This window comes from Protopterus annectens, chromosome 6.part0 (genome assembly GCF_019279795.1).
Source record: "Protopterus annectens isolate FY-2018-M chromosome 6.part0, PAN1.0, whole genome shotgun sequence".
Taxonomy (NCBI): Eukaryota; Metazoa; Chordata; order Ceratodontiformes; family Protopteridae; genus Protopterus; species Protopterus annectens.
In genome coordinates, this window is record NC_056737.1 from 612920345 (window position 1) to 612945560 (window position 25216).

The 25216-nt window shown below is 40.9% G+C and overlaps 1 protein-coding gene across 1 annotated transcript in view; it reads left to right on the forward strand.

The window, feature by feature from the left end:
• The window catches only part of LOC122803872 (kelch domain-containing protein 2-like), a 599698-nt gene that overhangs the window by 73681 nt on the left and 500801 nt on the right, over positions 1 to 25216 (forward strand). The window contains exon 3 of the mRNA XM_044073552.1: positions 8844 to 8925. Coding sequence (XP_043929487.1) covers positions 8844 to 8925 — 82 coding nt within the window. The remainder of the gene's footprint in view (positions 1 to 8843; positions 8926 to 25216) is intronic.

Consider the following 25216-nt stretch of genomic DNA (forward strand, 5'->3'; position numbering starts at 1 on the left):
AAGGTTCCAGCATCAGAAGTGCTAAAGTTGTTAGGGATGATGGCAGCTGCAGTAAGTGCAATTCCGTTGGGTTGCATGCCCATGTGGATTCTACAATGGCTGCTGTTCACGCAGTGGTCTTATCGAGAACTCCCAATGTCTCCTCTCATTATTGTAACAAACACATGCAAAAAGGATCTTCAGTGGTGGTTGACCTCTCTTCAAGTAACGATAGGTCGTCCTTTTATCCTACCGTCACTATCGGCCACAGTAACCATGGACGCTTCCCTGATCGGGGGAGGGGGGGCATTTTCATGGAAGAATGGCCCAAGGCACACGCACCGAACAAGAGACACATCTGCATATCAATGTCCTGGAGATGAGAGCGGTACTCTTAGCATTGCTGTACTTTCAGTACTCTCTTCCTCTGGGGACAGTTGTGATTCAGACGGACAACATGTCAGTGGTCTGGTACTTGAACAAACAAGGAGGAACCAGTTCCTATCCCCTTTGTCAAGAAGCCCTAAGAGTATGGCAGTGGGCTACATCCACCCAGTGCCTTCTGATAGCAACACACATCCCAGGGAAATCCAGTGTGATAGCAGACAAACTGAGCAGGACAATTTTGTTGCCTCATGAGTGGTCCCTCAAAAAAGAGCTAGCGGAGAGAATGTTCCGCAGATGGGGTCAGCCTTGCTGCGATCTTTTTGCATCCCCCATGAGCACAAAATGTAGAAGTTACTTTGCCCTGATTCCCCCTCCGCGAGATTCCCCAAGGGACTCACTCGTACACGATTGGCTTCTGAGTCTCCTCTATGCTTTCCCACCAATTTCGCCAATACCCAAAGTGCTACAGAAAACAAAAGCCCTGGAAAGGACCATCATTCTAATAGCCTGTCATTGGCCTCATCAGATTTGAATCCCCTTCCTTCGTCTTCATCTGTTGGAAGAGCCTTGGATTCTGGACCCAGTTCTAGACCTTCTGATGCATTCGTCGGGGGCTCTTCATCCCTCCCTCCCTTCAGTCCCTAAAATTGACAGCTTGGCTGCTCCAATTCCAAACAAAGCTAGGTTCCATAAACTCTCAAACGAAACGCATCATATTTTATTATATTCTCATAAATCCTCTACTAGAAATTGTACCCTAGAAAATGGAGGGAGATCTTCTATATGGGCTTCTCAAAATAACATTGATCCCTACCAAGCCTCTATTTCCTCTGTATTAGAATTTTTGACTATGCTTTTCAACAAAGGAGCAGTGGCAGCTACAACTTAGGGTACAGCTTGCCGCCATCTCTAATTTTCATCTTGGTATTGAAGGATTTAACATAATGTCACACAAGTTATCCAAAGCCTTTCTCAAAGGGACCTTCCACCTCAGACCACCAGTTAAATCCCCTTATACCCCATGGAACCTAAATTTTATGCTCACGCATTATTCACCCACCTTTCGAGCCAGCTTCCTCATGTAATTTAAAATTTTTATCTTGGAAAACTATCTTTTTAGTAGCAGTCACATCTGCCTGAAGAGTATCGGAACTACAGGCCTTGTCCATAAAACCTCCATATTTGGTTTTTCATGCTGACAGAGTTTCACTGCAAACAAATCCTTCATTCTTACCTAAAGTTTGTACTGAAGCTAACCTTAACCAAGTTATAGATTTACCAGTGTTTTTCCTGAAACACACCGACGACTTGGAGTATATGCTGCACAAGCTTGATGTTCACAGACAGCTCAGATTCTATCTGAATAGAACCAAAGAATTCAGAAGATCAGAACAGCTTTTTGTTTCCTTTTCAGATTCTAGGAAAGGTATGCCAATGGCAAAAACAGCACTGGTTATCTGATTGCATCACTTTCACTTAGCTGCCAATTTACCTCTACAACACAAAATTAAGGCTCATGCTACCAGAGCAGTGCCCACATCCTCTGCTAGGCTTCCTATAGACCGTATTTGTGCAGCAGCTACTTGGTCAAAACCTCATACCTTTATCACTCATTACAAAGTTGATAGGGCCTCCAGGGACAGGGCCTCCTTTGGTTCTACTGTCCTGAAAAACATACTCCTGTGAGCCACCCGAGAAAGATGGTGCTTGGGATGCTACCCATCTGTAAGAATGAACAGCGAGATAGAGCAACTTCACATAAAGAAGTTATGTACTCACCATAATGTTCTATGTGAGTTATTCATCTCGCCTTCATTCTTACTTCCCACCCTCCTACCCCCTCCAGGGTTTTTCAAGGACTGAGATAATAGTTATATCATGGTTGCTTTGTCTTTCTGTAGTTTTTACCTAAAAAAGGTGATAGAGTGGCATGTGGTACTATTAGAGGCAGCAAACAAGATTTGGGGTAACTCAAGGTGCATCATGGGATAGGGACTTGGCCTTGAGCTGTCTGAAGACCTCGAGCTTTGTCGTAGGCAGACTCAGCCGAGGATCGGCTCCGAACCCATCTGTAAGAATGAAGGCAAGATGAACAACTCATATGGAGCGTTATGGTGAGTGCATAACTTCTTTTTCTTATCTCTGAAACCACAGAGGTTACTAAAGAAGTACAAATGGCAAATCCTTCAGCACACACTATTTTTATAGTGCTAGTATCCTTTAGGTTCTAGGACTTGAACTGAATTTTATAAGTCATAGTAAACACTATTACGTTTGTAACAGCTTACAATATCTCAGCAACCATTCAAGTCACACACACACTGTCAGTAGCATTTTATTCATCTAGCTGAGAACTTTCATAAGTAGCTAAGGAGTTCTGTCTGTGTTACTTGGTTGTTGAGGTACTTAGAAAAATGTGAAAATTATATGTATATAAATTAATATAATACAAAAACAACTGTTAATATCTCTTTACCTGCACTAGACAGAGGTCAAATATTAATGCAGTTAAGTTTACCATTGTTTATGCTTTAAGATTAAATCTTTTAAAACCTTGTACATGTCAAGGTTTTGGGATTATTGAAGCAAATATGAAAAAGCAAAATTTGATGCCTAGAGGCGTCAGTAGGTGTTAACTGCAGATGCACCTGGAGGCGTCACTTGGATGTAATGAGTTCTCAGAAGCCCCATATGCTGTGCAAGGCACCTGGTATTACATTACTAGTTATGCGAAAGATCTCTAGGTCACTCTTGAAGCTGAGCTCTTAACAAACTGAAGACTAAAGGAATGACCCATATTGATTTTGATGGACCCATAGTTAGCTGATGGATCACAGCTAGCACTTTCATATGAGAGAAGTTCTGCTGGTCTCATTCATATGAACTCCTTCAGGGCAGTATCTGCAGCCACCTTTTATATAATGTCATCATATCAGATACAACATGTAGTATCACAAGCAGCAAAGTTCAGTCTGTAGAACTTCCACAATACTAGTTGTCCTACAAAGCAATAGTGAGCATCTTTACTGCAACCTGGACTCCATTCAAAACTTAAAATTAAAATGAAGACTGGCATCCAGTTATTGTGAATGTAATAGCCTTTACTTTGAAAAAAGAATTGTAAACAAGTTGTAACACTTGAGATTCAGGAGACCCTACCCACAGAACAATAAAGAAAAAAAAAAAGCTGAGTATCTATAAGCAGAGGATTTGACCTGTCTAACTAGTGCACAACAGTGTCAGTAAAAACTAAGAACCTGGTCTCATTTTCACGAAATGCATTGCTTATATTTATCAGATTATCTGGCCTTTGTACTGCTCACTGGTGAAGTATCTATTTATATCTGTTTCAGAAAACTCCAGAAAGGCATCAACATCCTGGAATACACCAATAAAGACCTTATTCAGACACAACCTAGATAGTTTGAGCATCATCATCAGCCCTTTCTTTTTTTTCTTTTCTACATGGGGTATCACCTTCTTCTGTCTATCCCAAATCTTCCTCACCAAATTGTCTTTGCTTTTCTACACATGTTGCATCCTGCCACCAGCTACCCTCCCAACCTTGGAAGCACAGCTTTCTTCTCCTTTCAGCTTCTTGCAATTTCCCCACATTTGCCCATTGTGCCACTTATCTTAGCTTTTAGTTTTTTTTCATTTCCTTTTCATTGCATTCCATTCTCCTATCCTTTGCTGGAAGGTGTGCCGGAGTCTGCCAGTACTGTCATCAGCATCTGCAGCAGCAGCTGCTCTGATCCCTCCCCTCAGCCTGCTTGCTAAGCAAGTTCCATCACACAGCAAGGCAGCAGCTCAGGCCTGACCTGATGTACACCCACTCCTGGTGGGAAATCCCCCTGTGAGACCAAAGCTGTGTTATTTTTAAGTCATTGGGTCCTTGTACATAACCTGCACTAATTTACCAGTGCTGCTCATCTGCCATCTTACATTCTACTGTTCTGTGTATCCATTTATTAGTGTGCTGTCCCTTACTATATTCTATAGTGGCCTCCGCTTCTCTCATCCTAGGCTGTTTCCCTTTACTGAGTCACTTTTCAGAGTTGTGCAGTTGATTTGATGCCTATTGCATTTGCTATTGCAACTTCTTTCTTAGCCAACCAGTAGTCCTTCCCTGGCCTGGTCAGTCCTTCTCCATCTCCTTCTTCATCTCCTTCTTCCCTTCTGCCTCCTTTCTTTTGATGACTTCCTGGACTTCTGCATTCCATCACCAGCTTTCCTTATGCACCTTAATTCCATACCTGGCTTGAGCACACATCTTTTTTGTAGTCTTAATACTGCTGTTTTTAGATGCTGCCATTCTTCTTCTTCAACTACATCTATTTCCTTCTCTTGTTGGGGTGCTGGAGCCCTGAGTAATTCCTTGAACTCATAGGTTAGTACTAGGCTAACTGCCCTTTGGTGTAAGCCTGTGCCATTTGTGCCTTGTGAGACAAACCCCCCACCACCTGTGTTCATAAGGGCAAACACCTTACCCAGGCCATCCTGTTTTTTTTTTAACGTGTACTTTCTCTCCAGTCATCATCTCTTGGATACATAGGATGATTGCTTGTTGAATTTCCTTTTAGTTTTACCTATATAATATCCTGAACATGCCATGCACTTAGCCAAATATACAATCATTTTAGTACAATAATTTCCCTCTTTAAATTTAATTCTTGTACTATTTATATTCTCCAACATTAAACTATTTTCCTAGAAGATAAAATTAAATTGTTTGCAATTTCCACATTTTTTAGTATGAGTGTTGTGGGACAGAGAATTCCAATTACTTCTCTCTAAATAACTCTTAATATTATTACCCATCTTAAACACAAACTTGGGTCCTGTCCCCAATATTCTAATTAATTCCTCATCAATTGAAATAATATTCAAGTTTGCTGTCAAAATGTTCTTAACTTTTCCAACGTATGGTCCATATTCCAGCACACAGCTTTTGCCATAAGATGGACTATCCACTGAAGTGTGCGCTGTTGCTCCATCAGTCATCCCTGATTCAAATTGGATGCCCAACAGGACTCTGGTCATCATCTATGTATCGTACCCTCTATCCTTGAACAATGTCGTGATGTATGCCACTTCCTCTATCATGTCTTCATACACAGAGGTCATTCTAATGGCACGTATTATCTGCCCTTTATAGATGTTGGTAATTCTATTCCTGGGGTGGTTACTAGAAAATTCAAGATAACTATTGGAAAAAGTATTTTTCCTATGAATTCTTGATTTGAACCCCATTTCCATTTTGGAAACATATGTATCCAAATAAGGTACACCTTGAACACTACTAGAAGAGGTGAATTTTAGATAACTACTACTCTGATTAAGATATTCTAAAAATTCATCCAATGTATTTTTACTTCCTTCCCATAAGACGTATATATCGTCTAAATATTGGGAATAATATATTATATGTTGCATATAATGACTATTGAACACCTTGGCCTCCTCCCAATCCAGCATAACCAGATTGGCGTATATGGGGGCACACGCTGCTCCCATAGCAACGCCTCTGGTTTGCCTGAAAAGTTCACCTTCGAATTGGATGTAATTATGTTCTAGGACAATTGACATCATATCCAATAATAGGCATGCTTTATCCCATTCAAAATCTGCATATTTATGTATACTATTAGCAAACTCCTCTAAACCTTCCATCTTGGGAATGCAAGAAAACAGATCTGTAACATCTATAGTAACAAATATCAACTCATTCCTCCGAATAAAAATGGGATATTTCTTCAAAAATTCCCAAGAATCTTTCACCATATGTGGAATTTTGTTATATATATGTTTCAAATATATATCGATAACAGACCCCATGGGGAAGGTTTTAGACTGACTTCCTGAGATGATCGGTCTGAATGGGGGGTCAACTATATCTTTATGGCCTTTCGGAATCCCTACTATAAATGCTAGCTTAGGATGTTCCACTTTAATGTAATTGTACGTATCTATCGTTATTCTGTTGTCAATCAAAAATTCTTCCATATGTAAATCGATTCTTCTGTAAGCTATATTTATCTCATTCAAAGAAACTATTTCATAGTTTCCAGGCATATGTAATAGGTCATAGAGTCTAGTGGAGTAGACTGTACTGTCAAATATGACAATACCACCTCCTTTGTCGGGTTTCATTACCCTGATGTTCCTGTCATTTCTTAAGTCCTGAAGAACCCTGTGTTCTTCTAAGGATAAATTATAGTTTATCTTTTTACCACAAATATGTGCATTTTTATACAGTTTTCATATATATATATATATATATATATATATATATATATATATATTATGGCTATTATAAGGTCATGGAGATTTGAATGATTTATTTGTTTTTGTACAATGGCGCTTATTTGTTGGTGTCATATGCCTTTAAAGAAAAAGCTTTATCAGTATGTTGGCTCCAAAAAGTATATTTAAATGTTAGGAGGTCCATTGTTTATTGTTCTGATGAAGCTTGCTGTCTTGCAAGTGAAAGCGCTTAACTTTTGGATATATAACGTACTTGTTCAATAAAATTTTAGCTTGTTTTGTGGACCTCGTTGAGTATTTGTCAAACGTCTTTTCGATTGGCTTTGTGTTGGCAAAACTGCTGTTTTACAGAGAGGTTCTCGTCTCAAGACACTGAGGACTCTAACGTTCTGTTTTAGTTTTTGGTTCAGCAGTACACCAGAACGTTATCTTGGCTTTATTCATATGCTGGAGGGAGGATTTCTTCATCTTTATTTATTGGATTTAACCAGGATTCAGTGGCTACAAGTATGCCAAGTGAGTGCAGTACTAAATGAGTATGAAGATCAGGAAGTTTGTTAGCAATGCTTCTTATATTTATATTGCGAAACAGAATTTTTTTTTTTTTTTTAGTTTTGGGAAAGGTGGGTTGTGATGCTGTTGCTGTGGGATGTGAGATTTTTGACTTGGGCCAGGGTTGGGGAGAATGTCCCAGCTAAGGGTGACTGATTTTGAAAAAAGTTTGTAGTCAGGGAGAAGCTTATATTTGTGTATTTGTTTTATGGTTAACTTTTACAGTGTGTATAGTTGGTGTTGAAGAAATATGTAGTAGAGATATTAGAAAAATTTGGAGCTATTGCACATGGGTAGGTGGTTGATTTAATGTTTTGTGAGTTGTGATTAGAGAGGAGAGTGAAGTATTGTGGGAGATTGGAGTGGTATTCATTGAGGTAAGAAAGAGTCAGAAGAAAGATTAAAGTGAGGAGAATTGATAGCTACATTGTAGTATTGTGATTAAACAGTGTTATGGGTGAAGTAGTAGTAGTTGGTTTTAGAAGTGAGTTAGGTAACAGTGAGAAAGAAATAAAGATAAGGAGAAATTGATAGGTTGGCAGACAGTTGAGGTTGTGTTGATGCTTGTTTGGAGGGTAACGTGATTTTTACAAGTTTGTATGGTTAAGTGTAGGTGGAGAATTTCGGCTGGAAGGAAAGTAGTGGGAGTAGTCAAAGTGGTACTGATGGAAAGTAGGAGTGGTTAGGATGTTATAAATGTAGTGTAAGTGGGTTGAGTGGGAATTGGGGATAGGATAGGGAAGTGGAATGAGCTGAAGCATAGTGGCCCCAAACAACTCAGGACAAGACATAAAGAAAACTATCTGTGGGTATCTTATTTAACAGAGATAAGGCAGTAAATCCTGAATTTGGACAGAAAAGTTATTTGTGACATTATATCTATCAGACAAAAAGGTGGGAAGCCTAATTATAATATATCACCTCCTGCGATGTCACTGATGTACGTTCCCCAGTTTTATTCAGCATATATTTTGTATATTTTTACATACATAGGGCTTTCGTTTATAGAATTGGGCCTCTCACGGGAGCAAGTTGCTTTGTTTAAAGTTGTTTCAGCAGCAGGAGGAAGTAGTTCCATTTATAAACTTGCAGAATCAAATTGGAAAATTGTAGGACTTGATATGAACCTAAAATATATCTGAAAAAAGAGAGTAAAAAGAGATAAAGTAGGAATAGCTTCAGTCAAATGCTACATTATATGTAGTGTATTAAATGTAACACTATCATAAGTGTTTTCATGACCTTCTTGTTAGCCAAGGATGTGTAAAACGGCACTGAAGAGTACTTGAGGCATTTGCTGCAAGTTATTCTAAAATGCCTTGGTATGTTTTGAAAATATCACATGGAAAAGCGACTAAGAACAAGAGGGGCTTTATTCAGCGTTGTGCACAGCTTCACAACAAATATGCTGTTCTTGCTTTAAGCATGTATGTTTGTAACTGAAAATATTCAGTATGGTCTGTTTTCATTTGTATAAATATGATTGCTTATATCATAAGTGATAATTCAATAAAGGTGTTTAAAAAAACTATTGAGATTGTGCTATATGGTACATACACAGTATAGACATTGTAATGGTATTTTTTAATTTAGATGTAAAACAGTTTACTTTACAGAAATTTAAAATTGCAATGCTGAATGTTATTAACTTTTAACAGATTGATTTATTTTGGAGGATATGGTTATTTTCCTCAAGGCAAACACAGCGGAACTTTTGAATTTGATGCAACATCCTTTGGGGTAAGAAATATTTTTGTTTTTGATTTGTTGCTGTTGCTATTTTTAATTATATTTACTTCACTTGTTAAATGTGTTCCACCATAGTTACTACATTTTAATTGAAAAGGACAATGTAGTGTACTCCGTCCTTAAAAAAATAATGTGACCGTGATGTACATCTCTCCAAGTTTTGCAGAATGCTTCTGAAATAATTATATGATCTTGTAGTATTGAAAATGTGTAAATATGAGGTACAAAATAAACCTCATTTGGTTCCTTGTCCATCTGTATCGACAAACTTTTATTGAATTTTATTAACTTCCCTGAGGTTATCCAGCTTTGGAGGTAGTTATCTTGACCAAAGGGCAATATAGGGGTGAAGTCATCTGCATGGGGAGGTGTGAGGAGGATGAAAATGCTCAGTAAATTACATTTCTTGTGCCATTTGTTTGGTGCTTTTGTTTGTTCAAGGCACTTGATCTTGTGAGCTGCTGTTTATCTGAGGGGCAAGGAGGTCTTGTGGAGATCTTGCTCCCACTGTACCCATTGCTGATAATTAGATTTTTTTATTCTGTGTTAAATTCTGCAGGACCATCCTTAGATACTGTGGAAGCTGGCAAATGATACTGCCTCAAAAGTTTATTTCTTGTTTGCAGCAGTGTAATGCATTACTAATAGATTATGTTTTGGAAATAATCTGCCTAGTTCTCTTGAACCAGTTTGAGGAGTTTGTTACAAGTCTGCAGTAAGTCACAAGGGGTATGTGTGATACAGATATTACTGCACACCCAGGGGTATTGAAATGCACAAGCTCAAAAGAAGTACTTTACAGTTCTTTGGTAAAATATTTCCTCCACCTGTTGCAAATAATTGATTATTGTTCAAGCTGATAACTTTTTGATTATTTGGATTTTTTGTGTGGAATTTTCCGAGGGTAGTCATTTTAGGCACCTTCTGTCGTACTGTTTTGTATCATTGTGCAAGTGTATGTACATCTGTTCTACTGCAGTAGTTTAAATCCTAGTTTGGATGAAAATTGCACAGATTCAGTCTTACAGTTCAGATGATTATACATAAACAGTATGTTGAAAATTATAGTTGAAAAGATTAAGTTTTGGCAGAGTTCCATTTCACCTAACTTGGTGCTGTATAGGGTTATAACCTAAGTCTATGGAATTTTTTAGAGTAGCAATTTTATGGACTAATTTTTGTGTCTGTAATGCAGTTTCGTTTGTTAATGTTTCATAGTTGTCCTCGCAAATCCCATTTGTGATTTAAAGCTGCATTAATTCATTGTCATAGTTCAGGTGGTGATGATCCGTAGGTGGAAAGTTAGAAATATGAGCTCAAAATGCTAAGTTATGCTGTTTTGCAATGTATAATGCTTGCAAATAGGATTGTGTCATTGTGGTTTGTTTTCATTTATATAAATGTATGATTGCCTATGTAGTAAGTGATGGTTTAATGAAGACGTTTCTCGTTAAAAAAAGCAGGAATTTAATAATTTATGTAATATTGCTTAGGTTATATGATATGTAGTAATTATATGTGAAGTAATGTTTGTTTAATAGAACTTGTTGGTGGGATAGATTTGTGTCCCAAAGACTCCCACGTCTGTGGCATAGACTCCCTCTCCATGTCAAGCAGAGTACCTCTCTAGCCCTCTTTAAGAGGAACCTGGACGGGAAACAGAAAATATACCCCTGGGATCCCACCTGTGCCCCTGCTGGACAGGGGAAACAGGTGCTGACTTTGAGGGAACTTGGGCGAAATTCTGGCTAGGCTTATAAGGGCCTCTGGGCCAGTAGCCTAGTATCCTATGAACCTATGTTAATATAGTTTGATTACTTTTATATAATGTAAATTTGCCCATGTCAGAAGTGATTATTCAATAAAGGTGTTTGGGGAAAAATAAGTTTTGCCTTGGCTGAGCATTTGTTTAAACTGTTTAAAAAAAAAAAAAAAAACATTTTTTTTGAATGACCAGCTTTCTTGAGAGCCCTTGTTTACCATTTCCCTAGTAATATATTATATTATATTATATTATATTATATTATATTATATTATATGATATTATATTATATTATATTATATTATATTATATATAGTTTTGGTTCACTGTATTGATATTCATTACATCAATTACAAATAAAAGAAAAAAATATTTTTTGCAGGGTTAAGTGAGTAAGTCCCTGTGGGTGAAGGGGGGGCTGCCCCCACACTCCTGCAGCTTTATATATGACATCTACCAGATCAGCCAGCTGTGGGGAATGAGCAAAACCCTAATCACTATTACCATCCGAAATTACATTTTTTATGTCTGTCTATATATAGATTCTAAATGTGGACTTTTTATGCTATTTTTAAGAATGTTTATTCTGCTCTTTGTTAAAATATGTGGAAGTTGTCTACAGAGTCTTCCTCCATTGCAAGTCAGGGTTAGCAGTGAGAGAGAAGAAAATGTCTACCAAAGAGATTTTGAAGGCTGTTGAGAGAGAAAGGTTATGTGACTTGATATGAATTAAGTTTCCTATAATATCTTTCTCTCTTGTGTGGGGACTACATTTGATGCTTAAGTAGCTAGCAGTCTAATTTGTCAGTTTTCATTTCCCACTTTGAAAGCATCAGTACATGGCTAACCCTGAATCGTACTGAACTACTGTGATATCTAGGGCTGTGGTTGGGCATATGGTTGGAACTGAGATTCATTACACCTTATGTTGTTAATTGTCATAGCTTTCCAGACTTTCCAGACTTACAAAATACAGACCATCAGTAAGAATTATTTAAAAATGTGAAATAGCAAAAACTTTAACATTTTGTATTTCAAAATGACTTTATCTGACCTTGTTTTATCGAGTTTATAAAACTGGCCCTACCAGCAAAAAAAAAAATTCAAAATGACTTAATTGTACACTTTTTGGTTAAAATAACATTAAGTACTAAAATTAGCTCCTATGTAAACTGTAGATGTGGGATACTGAGTCGCATTGAATAGTCAAAGCTGAGCTGACTTAAGATTTATTACTTAATTTTATTTTTATTTATTTACAAGGAAGTGCCCATTTTCAGGGCAGGGTGGGGGTTGGGGGACCTAGAGTAGGAATTCCAAATTACACTGTAATGTAAATGAGCAACAAAGTTTGTGCATTTGCGCACATACCTTAAGTTATAGTTTTAAGAAATTATTCTGTTATACAAATATAGTTTAAGGTATTATCATAAGGAAAAAAAGAATCTATGATTATTGTATAATACACTCAGTTTAAGATACTCCACAGAAGATAACATGAGAGTATTTGATTCAAGATTGTTGACATTTAACTTCAAGGAGTTGTGTATTTTTTTCAGAAATACTTCATTCCATTGTCAAAAGTTATTAGACATGTCATGACAGTAGTCATACCTGCAGCTGTAATTTATGTTGTAGTTTACATTTATGAATAGCACAGTAATTGTGTTTACCAGGTTAGCTTAAGGCTGCAGTATATTACGGTAATGGAGTGGAGTGGAGAGTGTACTCGTGTGATGCAGCAGGAGTTGCACTTAGCTGTAACCACAATTAGTTATGTTGTGAGGTTTAAAGGAAGCATATTTTTCTGTTGCAGTAATTTGAGATGAGATCTGATTCCGTTAGTTCACTAATCAGACACTGGCTGGACTGTTTTCATAACTGTTAATGGTTTTATTTATAGGTGCTAGGCCATGTGTGGCAGATCTAAGTTCCTTTTGGAAGCATGCGCAAAGCAAGGGGATACGGTCTGAGCAGGTGATTCTAAATAGCAGTCATGAGTGAAACACTTTTGAATGCTTTTGTTGCCAAAAGTCATCAATATTAGGTTGTTCATTTCATTTACAATGTCAAATGCTTTTGAAAAGTCCAAGAATACAGTAGCTGTTGTCATCTACTGTTACAAATGGTTAATTTCATGCCATCTAATTTTGGGAGGGTGCTTATATGCTGTGTCCAGTCCTGAGTCTATGTTGACCAGGGGTTATAAGCTTGTTTTTGGACAATTGTAATTGAGCACATTTCATTCAGGCATGTTTGATGGAGGACTTAGGATGCTTATTGGCTGATACTTTTCCATTCATGGTGGTCACTCCTTTGAAGACTGGAATAAGCTTTGTTTTGAGCTAGTAGGGAATTATTATTCCTTAAAGCTACTGTTTATTTGAATTGATTAGAAAATAAGCAATGTTTGGAATCATCTGTTTCAGATTGTAAGGTGGGAGTGGCGTCAGTCGATGCCAAATTCTGTTTTTTCAGTTATGCTAGGAGTTTTCTTGACTGTGTCAGTGTTGCCTGGTTGGAAGTTGAAAATCTGTTTGGCTGTTATGAAATTATTTGAGCAGCAGCTTGTTTTCATTTAGTTAGCGGTTTATTTGTGTAACTACTGACTGGAAGTAGCTAGCAAAGTTGTTTGCAGGTGTGATGTTTGCTTAACCAGGTTGCTGTTCCAGTTGTTTTGCCAACTATTTCTTTATGAATCTCCAGAATGATTTAGGAAAGTATTGGTTATTGGCTTCTTTGTAGTTTTGTAGTGTGTGCGCCATATTGATCTGCTTGTGATTTAAACAGGCTCTCTCTTTCTTTTTATTATGTGAGGTATTGTTTAGCCATGACGTAGTACCATTTTTGTCTTAATTGGAATTATGGTAAATGCAGCAGTAAGACTCATTAATGAGTAGCATATATTAAATGTATAATTTTAGTAGATTACATCTTGCCACAGAATATCAAATGTATGATTCAGGAAAAATATAGATGTTGTGTTGTCCTATCTCGGCTTCATTTTTACTGGTTGGGTTCTGAACCAATCCTCTGTTCCGACTCGGCCATGTACTAAAGCTCGAGATCTTCCACTGGTTCGTGGCTGTATCCCTATTCCATCATGCTCTAGTGAAGCTCCCCAGATCTCATTTGCTGCTAAACAGATCAGGTGCTTCCATTTTTTGCTCTGGCTAAGTGAACAAATCTTTATTTGAAAATTTCTTCTTCTACTTTAAAGTAAATTTAGCATTTACTGTTTTGCTGTCTTTGTAGTTAGACAAAGTTTGTTGCTGTGTTGTTGCTTCAGGCTGTCATTTTTTTTTGTTAGGCATTTGTTTCCTCCCTGTCCCCGGCTTAAATTTCTGTCACATAAGCCTGTTTTAGTTAAAGGGCTTTTTCTGCTATTACTGTTAATATTTTTTAATTTCGTATGTAGTTTACTCTTATTTAAAAAGAAAAGGCATCAGCCTGTTTAAGTTAGAGGGCATTTTGCTATTGTTTGTTAATATCCTTGAAATCCATAGACAGTTAATGTTACTGTTAAAACAAAAGGGGTGTCAGCCCGTTTAAGTTAGAGAGCTGCCTAATTTCTTTCCTTCCTCTTGTTTGTTGAAGTTTCTCCAAAAAAAAAAAAGTTTGATATTTTATATATTATATCATGGGTGTTTAGTGTGTTAAGTAGTTGATTTGCTCTTGTGTACAGACTGTGATTTTGAACATGCCCAAGGAGCATAAGGAAACTAAGCCTTTGGGCTTAAAATAATGTGGTAAATGCAACCAAAAGATGTTAACTGATTCCCATACTGTTTGTGTCTACTGGCTGGGAGCAGTACATCTCCAAGAATCATGTTTGATATGCCATTCATTCAACTCCAGAGTACTGTTAGAAAGAAGAAACAAATTGATAGTGAGAGGCTTACTGAAGTCCCCCTTCCAAGAAGCTCTAGAAGAAGGTCTGGGCACTTCAAGTTCAGCAAAATCTGACAAATCCACCAAGAGATATTCTCCCTCTTTGGGGCAATCGGAGCTAGTTAAAAGAATTAAGCAAAGTTGCATCTCCGGCTCCGATGACTACTGAACCGACAAAATCTACTTCATCAGTGCCAATGGAGTTCGAACTAAGGAGACAATCCCCAGAATTGGAGCCGGTTACTCCTGTTCTAAGGTTCCATGTTCTGCAAATGATTGGATCTCCTACTTCTTCCCCTTAAGTCCACTAGGAGTCTTTCAGACGATCATGTAGATAGGGTGGTGCAAAGACTTTTAAGGACACTTGCGCTGGTCAAAATTCCACTCTGCTCCAACCTAGAGAGATTCTGAGCTGGCCAAGACTTTCCTGTCGACATCAATTCCTCTTCTGAGCTGACCCGGGACCTCAGAGATGGAATGCCTGGAACCGGTTGCTGTAGAACCATCGGCGCCGAGACCTATCCTGGGATCTTCGGGCCTGACATCTCCGAAATCTTCTGTTCCAAATGAGGAGTCCAGGGGCCAATGCTGTCTGGTTGGGTCCAGAGAGGGGAGTCAGATCAGACATTTGTTGGATCTGAACTTACCTCTCGGGGCTTCGGCATGGATGAGTCAGCTCCTACATCAGCTTCGAAGCCAACCCCCTTGGTTCCAAGGACCTTTTCTCGCTCTTCAGAGCCAGATGTCCTCAAATCAGGGGAGGGGGGCTTTTGAGCTGATGAGGAGTGTGCTGTTTCCATAGGCAGTTCCACTCAAAGGTTCAAACATTCCTCCCCCTAAAGCACTGGCATCTGTCTCTGCACCACACCATCCACAGACCAGTGGAGACCCTAGGCCTTAGGGTACCCCATCGGGTGAACTCCTCTCTTCTGAAACCTCTCCAGAATACCCTTCTGAAGAGGTCCCTCATAGGAGACTCTGCAAGAGGAAGCATTTAGTCTCCCCAGAGGAGTCTGTCACCTCTGACACAGACCTCGAGTCGAGGGTCCCCAATGTCACCCTCTGTGGATGTCTCCTTTGCAGACATCCTATAAAATCCTTAAGCAGAGAGGCGGCTGGAAGCCCATCACCCCTTCTGATGAGGTGTCTGTTTACCTGGAGGCCTTTGGATCTCACCCTTCAGCCACTTGGGTGTCTATGCCTTTATGGAACTAGTTAGTCAAAAGGCATGGGAGTCTCCAGACGCAGTGGAACCTGTCCCTCGGAGACCAAATAAGTTCATCACAGCCACTTCTGATAAAGATTTCCTGACTAAGGGTGTCCCTGTAGATGCTATGGTGGTAGCAGCAGCCACCAAAAAGGAACGTTCTGAAACGTGCTAGTCTCTCCATCCCTCGAACAAGGAGTCTCGTATGATGGACACATATGGGAAGCACACATTTTCTTCAGTGACATTTGCACTCAGATCGCTGAATTATGACGCATTTTACAAGGCTACAAAGAGATCTCCTGAAGGAGCTAGGAGGTACTCTCCAAGGTACAGTAGCTGCAGGAGTATCTGACAAGATTTCCTCTCAGCTCTCCACCTTAAACTTTGTGGTCAACCCCTCCATGAGGCTTATAGCTTATGCAGCAGATGGAGCGAGCAGAGCAGCGGGTTCAGGAATTTCCCTAAGGAGACATTCCTGAATGCGCTTGTGTGACTTTGTGAAACCTTTTAAATCTTCCTTTATTAACATCCCTTTTGATGGCTTGTCTTTGTTCAGGCCAAAAGTCAAGGACACTCAAACCAGGTGTGAACAAGAAAGGAAAACTCTCTCTGCCATGAGACTCCATTTTCCATACCTTCTAGACCTTATCCAAAAGGCCAGAAGGGAGGAAAGATGTGGTTCTGTAAATCCCAGAGAGTTTTTCAGGACACGTGGTGACTCTTCCCCTAGTGGCAGAGGGGGGAAGTACAAATGGAAAACACCATCCACGCGGCAGAGGGGGTCAGTAAAATCAGGGTGACAGGGATTCTTTCCATGGTAGACCCTTTCAGCGCTCCTGAAGGAAGGCCCGTCTGTTCATCTCTGGATGCAGTCGGGGGTCGATTATCTTTGTACCGAGAAGCCTGGCTGGAAATAAAAGACAAGTGGGTACAAAGTATCATATCCAGAGGCAGCTACTCCATGCCCTATTCCCTTCCCATCCCAAACATAAAGAACGCCCCAGACATTCCATCCAGTCAAAGGAATCAAACAGCTCTAGAAATTCAAAAGTTGCTAGGCAAAGGAGTCATCCAGAGAGTCCCTGCAGACCAAATAGGATTCGGAATGTAACTCAAGATTCTTTTTAGTGCCAAAAAGAACAGGGGACTGGAGGTCCATTTTGGATCTCAGCAAATTAAACAAATTGGTAAAAAAGACCAAGTTCTGGATTGTAACACTGCAGTCGATTCTTCCCTTTCTGGGAAAATATAATTGAATGTGCTCTATAGACCTCCAGGATACATACTATCACATAAAGATGGACAGGCCATCCAGGAGTCATTTCCGCTTCCAGCTGGGAGCCAGTCATTACCAGTTTTGAGCTCTGCCCTTTAGTCTCACTACAGCCCCCAGAGTGTTCAAGTGTATGGCAGTAGTCACGGCTCACCTGAGACGTCTAGGATTCAGTGTTTTTCCGTATCTAGACAACTGGCTCCTAACTGCTACTACCAAGCATCTACTACTGGAAACAAGAGACACCAAATTATTTCTCTGCTCTCACCTAGGGATCACAATAAATTACGAAAAATCTGGCTTGTTGCCATCGCAATGTACAATGTTTATAGGAGCAGATTGAGACAATAAACATGGTGGAAAAACTTCCTACAGAAAGAGTTTTATTTCTGAGACAGCAAGTCTCCAGACTTCTCTCCAAGATGAGAGTACAGGCGAGAACAGTTTTAAAAGTCTTTAGGAACCATGGTTGCAGTGATAAGTTTAGTTCCATTAGCCTGCATGCACATGAGAATTGTGCAGTCGCTACTATTCACTCAGTGGTCATTGCAGGAGCTACCCATGTCTCACCAAATTCTGTGTAAGAGTCATGCAAGAAGGATCTTCGCTGGTGGCTTCGCTCCAGTCATGCGACCTCAGGTCAACCCTTTCTTCCTCCACAACCTGTGGCCACAGTGACCACGGACGCCTCCCAGATAGGGTGGGGGGACATTATCTGGGAAGGACAGTCCAAGGCACTTGGCAGGGTCACGAGACCCATTTGCACATCAGTATCCTAGAGATGAGAGCAGTGCTTTTGAGATTGCAGGCACTTCAGGACTCTCTTCCACTGGGAACAATTGCAGTACAGACAGACAACATCATTTGTTTGGTACGTAAACAAACAAGGAAGGACCAGGTCTTATCCCCTTTGTCGAGAGGCCCTGAGTGTATGGCAGTGGGTGATCTCCTCCCAATGTTTTATGATAGCAATGCACATCCTAGGCAAATCCAACGAGATAGCAGACAAACTCAGAGCAATTCTTATGCCTCATGAGTAGTCCCTAAAACAAGAAGTAGCAGAGATGATCTTCTGCAAATGAGGCCAGCCTTTCTATGACCTTTTTTCCACATCCATGAATGCCAAAAGCAGCAGTTATTTTGCCCTGATCACCCCCTCCGGAGTCGACAAGGGATGCTCTTGTACACGATTGGCCCTTGGGTCTCCTTTGTGCCTTCCTTCTCTTTCCTCTGATACCAAAGGTTCTCCAGAAAGCCAACTCATTGGGAAGCAAGTTGATTCTCATCCTCCCATACTGGCCTCATCAGATTTAGTTCCCCTTCCCTTGACCTCTTGTTCAGGAGGAGCCATTGGATGTTCTTCGTCTTCCATTGCTGCAGTCCTTACTATTGGGTATAGTCCGCATCCAGTCGGCCCGAATACCAGAGTATAAGGCTGACGTCGGTCAGGGCGCATTAGACTGACGTCAGTACGTCAGGGTACTAATGCGCATGACCGGCGTCATATCCTCAGTCTTTTTTGCCGCGTGATCCGATGCAGAAGCAGTTTTGCGAGTGCAGGTTGGCGTTCTGAAATATTTCCGAAACCGGAGTTTCAGACCGAATCAGAGTTGGCTAAGTACCCCGTTGGGGAACATTTTGTTTTTTTCTTGCCTCAGTATTTAACCGGATGTCAGAAAAGTGAATAACTGTATTTCTTGTGGGAAACAAATACCTCATAGGGATTACCATACATTATGTATACCTTGTTTAGGGCCTGAGGACGACGATGTTGGTTGCCGCTCTTGTGCTAAGTTTAACAAACGCACAACTAAGAGGAGGTTAGACTGTGCCAGATTAGTGTTTGGGAAGCGTTGTAATTCTAAAATGCCGTCGGATGCACCGACGCCCGCTTCATCCCAGCACCGCAAGGACAAAACAGCGACGACTGAGGTTGCTGTACCGGCAGTACCAGACGCCGTCGGTTCTTTAGATGGCTCAGTGGAGCCAGAGGTTTTGCCAGGAGTTTCTATAGAGTCTCAGGCAGAAACTTTACTGTTACAGGATGTACCCTCTCAGGAGACAGGCCAGGCTGAGGGGCTTCTCAGGTAACTATTCTTCCCTCTCTTCCCAAAGTAGTTAGAGCCTCTCCTTCTGTTGCCAAAACTTCTTTTAGAGGTAGGCCAACTTCAGCTTCAGTAGGGGCTTCTCCTAGCCTTTCGGGTTCTGTACCTAAGAAACATATGCTTAAAATGGCAGAAGATTTGATTACTATGATTAGAGGTTCTATGGGCCCTCCTGATAAGAGGCCTAGAGTGGAACCAGAGTTTGACAGTTTTGAACAGGGTTCAGGGGCTTCTGAATCTTCTGCGGAAGATTTGCAGGAGTATCCTCATTATTCTGATTCTGATGTGGATGATGCCACTCCTTCGGCTTCTCCTGAGGATTTTTCATTTTCAGAGACTCTGCATTCCATGAGGGAGCACTTTAAATGGGAAGGCCAGGATTACTCTGATTCCAGGAAGAGGCTTAGGGAATTCTTGTTTTTACCCCAGCATAGGCCCTTAGCTATACCTCCTGTGTTGAATGTGGTGGAAGATGTTTTTGCAGAGGCTTCCCTGAACCCTGATTCTTTGCCTCCTGCTCCTGTTAAACCTGATAGGTACTATAGGGTGCCCGAAGCTCATAAGTATTTGTTTAAGAGTCCTAGGGCGGACCCAGAAACTGTTTCTCAGGGGCCTAAGGGTGTTAAGGCCTCTGTGGTTAAAAATCCTGTTCCCACTGACAGAGGCAAGGGCGTTAGATAGGTGGGGTAAGAAAGTGTATACTTCTTCCACTCTAGCCATGAGGGCGTTGAATTGTCAGTTTCACATGCTGAAATATCAAAATTATCTCCTTTCACAATTGAAATCTAAGGTGGATGCTTTGGCGGAAGGTATTGATTGTAAAGACTTGCTGGATTTAGTTTATGTGTCTGAACAAGTGGGCAAGCATTCTTTGCAATGTGGTTTTGATGCTGTGCAGGCCTCCTCGAGGGTGGCTGCCACTAGTTCTGTTTTTCGCAGGCATGCCTGGTTGAGGGATCAAAATTTGGCTGAGCATGTTAAGACAAGGATTTTGGATGCTCCTTTACAGTCTGATGTGTTGTTTGGTTCACCTGTGGAAGCAGTTTTAAAGAAAATGGAGGACAAAGCTAAGTCTATGCAAACTGTTAAAGATTTTTGCAGGTACAGCCACCGAAGTTTAGTAGAAATTGGCCTGCTAAGGGTGGACATATCCTGCTTATGATTCCCAGTCTAGGGTAGGTCTAGGCGTGGTAGGGGCAGGGCTCAAGGTTCTTTTAGGCCTAGAACAGGGAGTTCACCTGCTCAGACTTCTGGTGAGGGCAGGGGTCAGTCCTTTCGTAAACAGACCCAATGACCTGCCTTTTCAACTGCCAGTAGGTTCTCGTCTGGCAGCTCCTTTGGAAGGACAACTGTCTCTTTTCAAAGGAAATTGGGATTTAATTACTCAAGACAGATGGGTGTTGGACATCATTCTACCAGTCCCTGTGTCAGAAAGGGGCCTAGGATTTTATTCTCGCATGTTCCTAGTACCAGAGAAGGGGAACACGTGGAGACTGCTTTTGGATTTATCTCTCCTCAACACTTATCTGGACATTCCCAAGTTCAAGATGTTGACGTTACAACAGCTTTTACCCCTGCTGGGCAAAGATCACTGGATGGTAACTTTAGATCTCAAGGAAGCTTACCTTCATGTGCATATCAGGCTAAGTTACAGGAAGTATCTGCGGTTTCAAGCTGGAGATTCTCATTCTCAGTTCTCTGCATTGCCCTTTGGCTTATCTACTGACTACAGAGTATTCACAAAGGTTCTGGCTCCAGTGATAGCTTACTTCAGGCTACAAGGACTTCAAATCTATCCTTATTTAGACGACTGCCTGATTCTGGCTCAAGAAAAGGAAGACCTTCTACAGCATCTGGAATATCTTATAGCAGTGCTAAGATGCCTAGGGTATTCTGTGAACGAAATAAAGTCCAGTCTAGTACCCTCTCAAGACATGTGCTTTCTGGGTGTGAGACTGAATACAGCAGCCCAGATGGCCTTTTTAACCCCGGACAATCAAAAGAGTCTGTCACTTTACTTCCATCAACTATCTCATCAGTCCGTGCTGACTGCAGAGACAGTCCTTCAAGCATTAGGGTTCATGGCATCTTATATTCTGGTGCTTCCCAATGCCAAACTGCATATGAGGAAGTTACAATGGTATCTCAAAAATGTATGGACACAGCACTGCCAGGATTTAGACACTGTCATTCAAATAATACCTTGCCTTCAAAGAGTATTTTTATGGTGGGCTCAGGAATGTCACCTAAACAAGGGACTCTCTGTGACCCGCCAGAGGCGAGTCAGATTTTACCGACAGATGCCTCAGACATTGCTTGGGGAGCTCATCTAAATGTAAAGTGGATACAAGACAAGTGGCCTGCCAGACTACAGCATCTACATATCAACATAAAGGAGATGTTAGCAGTCCAGTTCGCATTGCTGGCTTTCAAGGAGTTACTTCTTCCAGGGCAGGTGTTGATTCTAACAGACAACACAACTGTCATGTGGTACTTCAACAAACAAGCGGGAACACATTCTTATCCTCTATGCAGGCATGCAATGATTTTATGGGAGACTGCCACGCTTGCACCTAACTCTTCAGGCAAGGTTTCTGCCAGGAGCACAGAACTCCTTAGCAGATGTGTTAAGCAGACAAATCATGGATCCCCACAAGTGGAAACTGGATCTTCATGTATTTCAGAAATTGACAGTGTCATGGGGAACTCCAGACATAGATCTGTTCGCTTCTCCACTAAACCACCAGCTGCCACAGTTTTGCACAAAGGGGTTTCATCACACAGCTTGGAAAGTGGATGCTCTGTCTTTCAGTTGGACAAACCTTCATCTGTATGCCTTTCCACCTCTGCCTCTTCTTCCAAAGGTACTGTTAAAGGTCAGACAGGACAGGCCACGGATGATTTTGATAGCTCCAGATTGGCCTCGGCAACACTGGTACCCTCTACTACGGAGTCTGGTAAAGAAGCCTCCATGGCCTTAACCTTTGATTCCACATCTGTTATCCCAGCAGGACGGTCATCTGCTCAATGTCAAGCTTCACTCTCTTCCTCTGACAGCCTGGCATATTCTGTGTTGAAACACAGCAGGTCTCAACTTCCTCAACAAGTTTTAAATGTGATTATGGAAGCTAGAAGACCTAGTACAAGGAAAGTGTACGCAGCAAAATGGAAGAGATTTTTATTTTGGAGTAAAGCAAAGAATTTGGAGATTTCTGAGCCTAATTTGAGTATGGCTCTTCAATATCTTACTGAGTTACTGGACAAGGGTCTGTCCTTCTCTTCCATCAAGATTCATGCTGCAGCAATCTCAGCTCACTATGATTGTGACCCACCATTGTTTTCGCATCCTTTGTTCAAGCAGTTTCTTAGAGGGGCTAAGAATATAAGACCCCACGTAGAGCTCCTACTCCTGCTTGGGATCTCAATTTTGTGTTGGAAAACTTTCTCTACAACCTTTGAGCCTCACGGCTACTGCTGAATTGAAATATTTGTCATGGAAGACTGCTTTTTGTTGGCTATTACTTCTGCAAGAAGGGTGTCTGAGTTGCAGGCCCTTATGGCAGTCGAGCCCTTTTGATTTTCCATAAGGATAGGGTATCATTACGTACTAATCCTTCCTTTATGCCTAAGGTGGTTTCTAGTGTGGCTTTAAACCAAACTATTCATTTGCCTACCTTTTATGCAGACCCCAAAATAAAGGGGAAAAGATTTTGCATACTTTAGATGTACACAGGCAATTGCGTTATTACTTAAGCAGGACTAAGGATTTTAGGCAGTCTCAGCAGTTGTTTGTTTCTTTTGCTTTGAGTTCGCAGGGCAAGCCTGTGTCAAAACAAACTATTTCTAGGTGGATTGGCTTTTGCATTGCATTTTGTTATTCCCATCATGGCAAGGAAGTTCCAGCTGGGATTAGGCCTCATTCCACTAGGGCTACTGCCACTTCAACAGCATTTCTACGGGGGGTGGCAACTAAGGATATTTTGGAAGCAGCTACTTGGAGTTCAGTGCATACTTTCTCTAAGCATTATCACCTTCCTATCTACTCTAAGTCTAGGGCTGGTTTTGCCACAGCTGTTTTGCAAGGCATGTTGTCAGCTCCTGCTTCTTTATGATTTGCCAGCCTCCCTTACCTCTGCTTTGGGATTCTACCCAATAGTAAGGACTGCAGCAATGGAAGACGAAGAACATAGTACAGTTTTGTACCTACCATAAATGTAGATGTTCGAGGATTCCATTGCTGCAGTCCAATTTACCCCCCCTCCTTCCCTGCTGTGTTTAGGGGTGGTTGTGTAGGTGATTTACCTGCTTATATTTTTGTATATATTGTTCATGTTTTGGTGCAGGTATTTTGGGCCTTGTCTTTTTAGGTTCTTCTGACATCTGGGGCAAGAAAAGACTGAGGATATGACGCCGGTCATGCGCATTAGTACCCTGACGTACTGACGTCAGTCTAATGCGCCCTGACCGACGTCAGCCTTATACTCTGGTATTCGGGCCGACTGGATGCGGACTATACCCAATAGTAAGGACTGCAGCAATGGAATCCTCGAACATCTACATTTATGGTAGGTACAAAACTGTACTTTCTGTACCCAGTTCCAGACCTTCTGACATACTTCCTGAATGCTCCACCCTTGCCTTCAAACCCTAAGACTGACAGCTTGGCTGCTCTGATTCCAAATATAGCCAGGCTTCCTAACCTTCCTACTTCTGTGAAACATATCTTGATCTTTTCTCATAAGGCCTAAACGAGAAAATTATGTACGAGTAAATGGAAAAGATTTTCTTCCTGGGAATTAAGTAAACATATTGACCCCTTTTCTACTCCAGTAACTTCTGTTCTCGAATTTCTGGTGAAACTGATTAATGAAGGCACAGCTGCAGCTGCCATTCGTGTGCAGTTAGCAGCAATATCTAATTTCCAAATAAGTGATTTGGCCCCAAATCTGATGTCTCACAAACTATGCAGTGCCTTCCTGAAGGGCACTAACCTGTTAAGACCACCCATAAAAACCTCTTTACCACCATGTGACCTGAACTTTGCTTTGTCCTGTTTGATTCTTCCCTCTTTGAACCTGCATCATCATGCGATCTAAAATTTTTAACATGGAAAACAAGTATGTTGATTGCCATCACTTCTGCTAGAAGGGTTTCAGAGCTACAAGCATCATCTATCAAGCCACCATATATGCCTTTCCACAAAGTCAGAGCATGTCTTCAAACAAACCCATCCTTCCTACCAAAAGTATGCTCAGAGTCTAACCTAAATCAATCCATAGAGCTACCAGTATTTTTTTCCCGAACTATAGCAACAAGGCAGAATATACGCTTCATCAACTGGATCTACACAGACAGTTATGCTTCTACTTGCATAGGACAAAAGACTTCAGAAATCTGATCAGTTATTTGTTTTATTTTCAGAAGCAAAGAAAGCTGCTCCTATGTCTTAAGGTCACACTTTCGAAATGGCTCTCTGATTGTATTACCTGTTAACAAAGTTCTTCCCTGTAAAGTAGAGTTATTTTGCGAGAGCCATGGCAACCTCTTCTGGCTTTTGTGCTAGGCTGCCATCATACCTTTATCACTCATTACAAAGTAGATCTGGCTTTCAGGGACAGGCCTCCTTTGGGTCCACTGTCTTGAAGAACATACTCCCGTGAGCCACCCAGGAAATGTGGTGCTAGGAGCGGTATCCCAACCAGTAAGAATGAAGGCGAGATAGGACAACATAATGTAAAGAAGTTATGTACTCACCATAACGTTCCATGTTTGTTGTCTATCTCACCTTCATTCTTGCATCCCACCCTCCTTCCCCCCTGCCTATGGCTCCTGGAGGACCAAGAGGTTCTTTGATTTAGCAAGTGTGTCTCTGACCTTCATTGTCTTCATAAGATGTTGTGATAGTACCTTAGGTAACTGGGGTTATCAGCAAACAAGATCTGGGGAGCTTCACTAGAGCATGATGGGATAGGGATACAGCCACGAGCCAGTGGAAGACCTCGAGCTTTAGTATATGGCTGAGTCTGAACCGAGGATCAGTT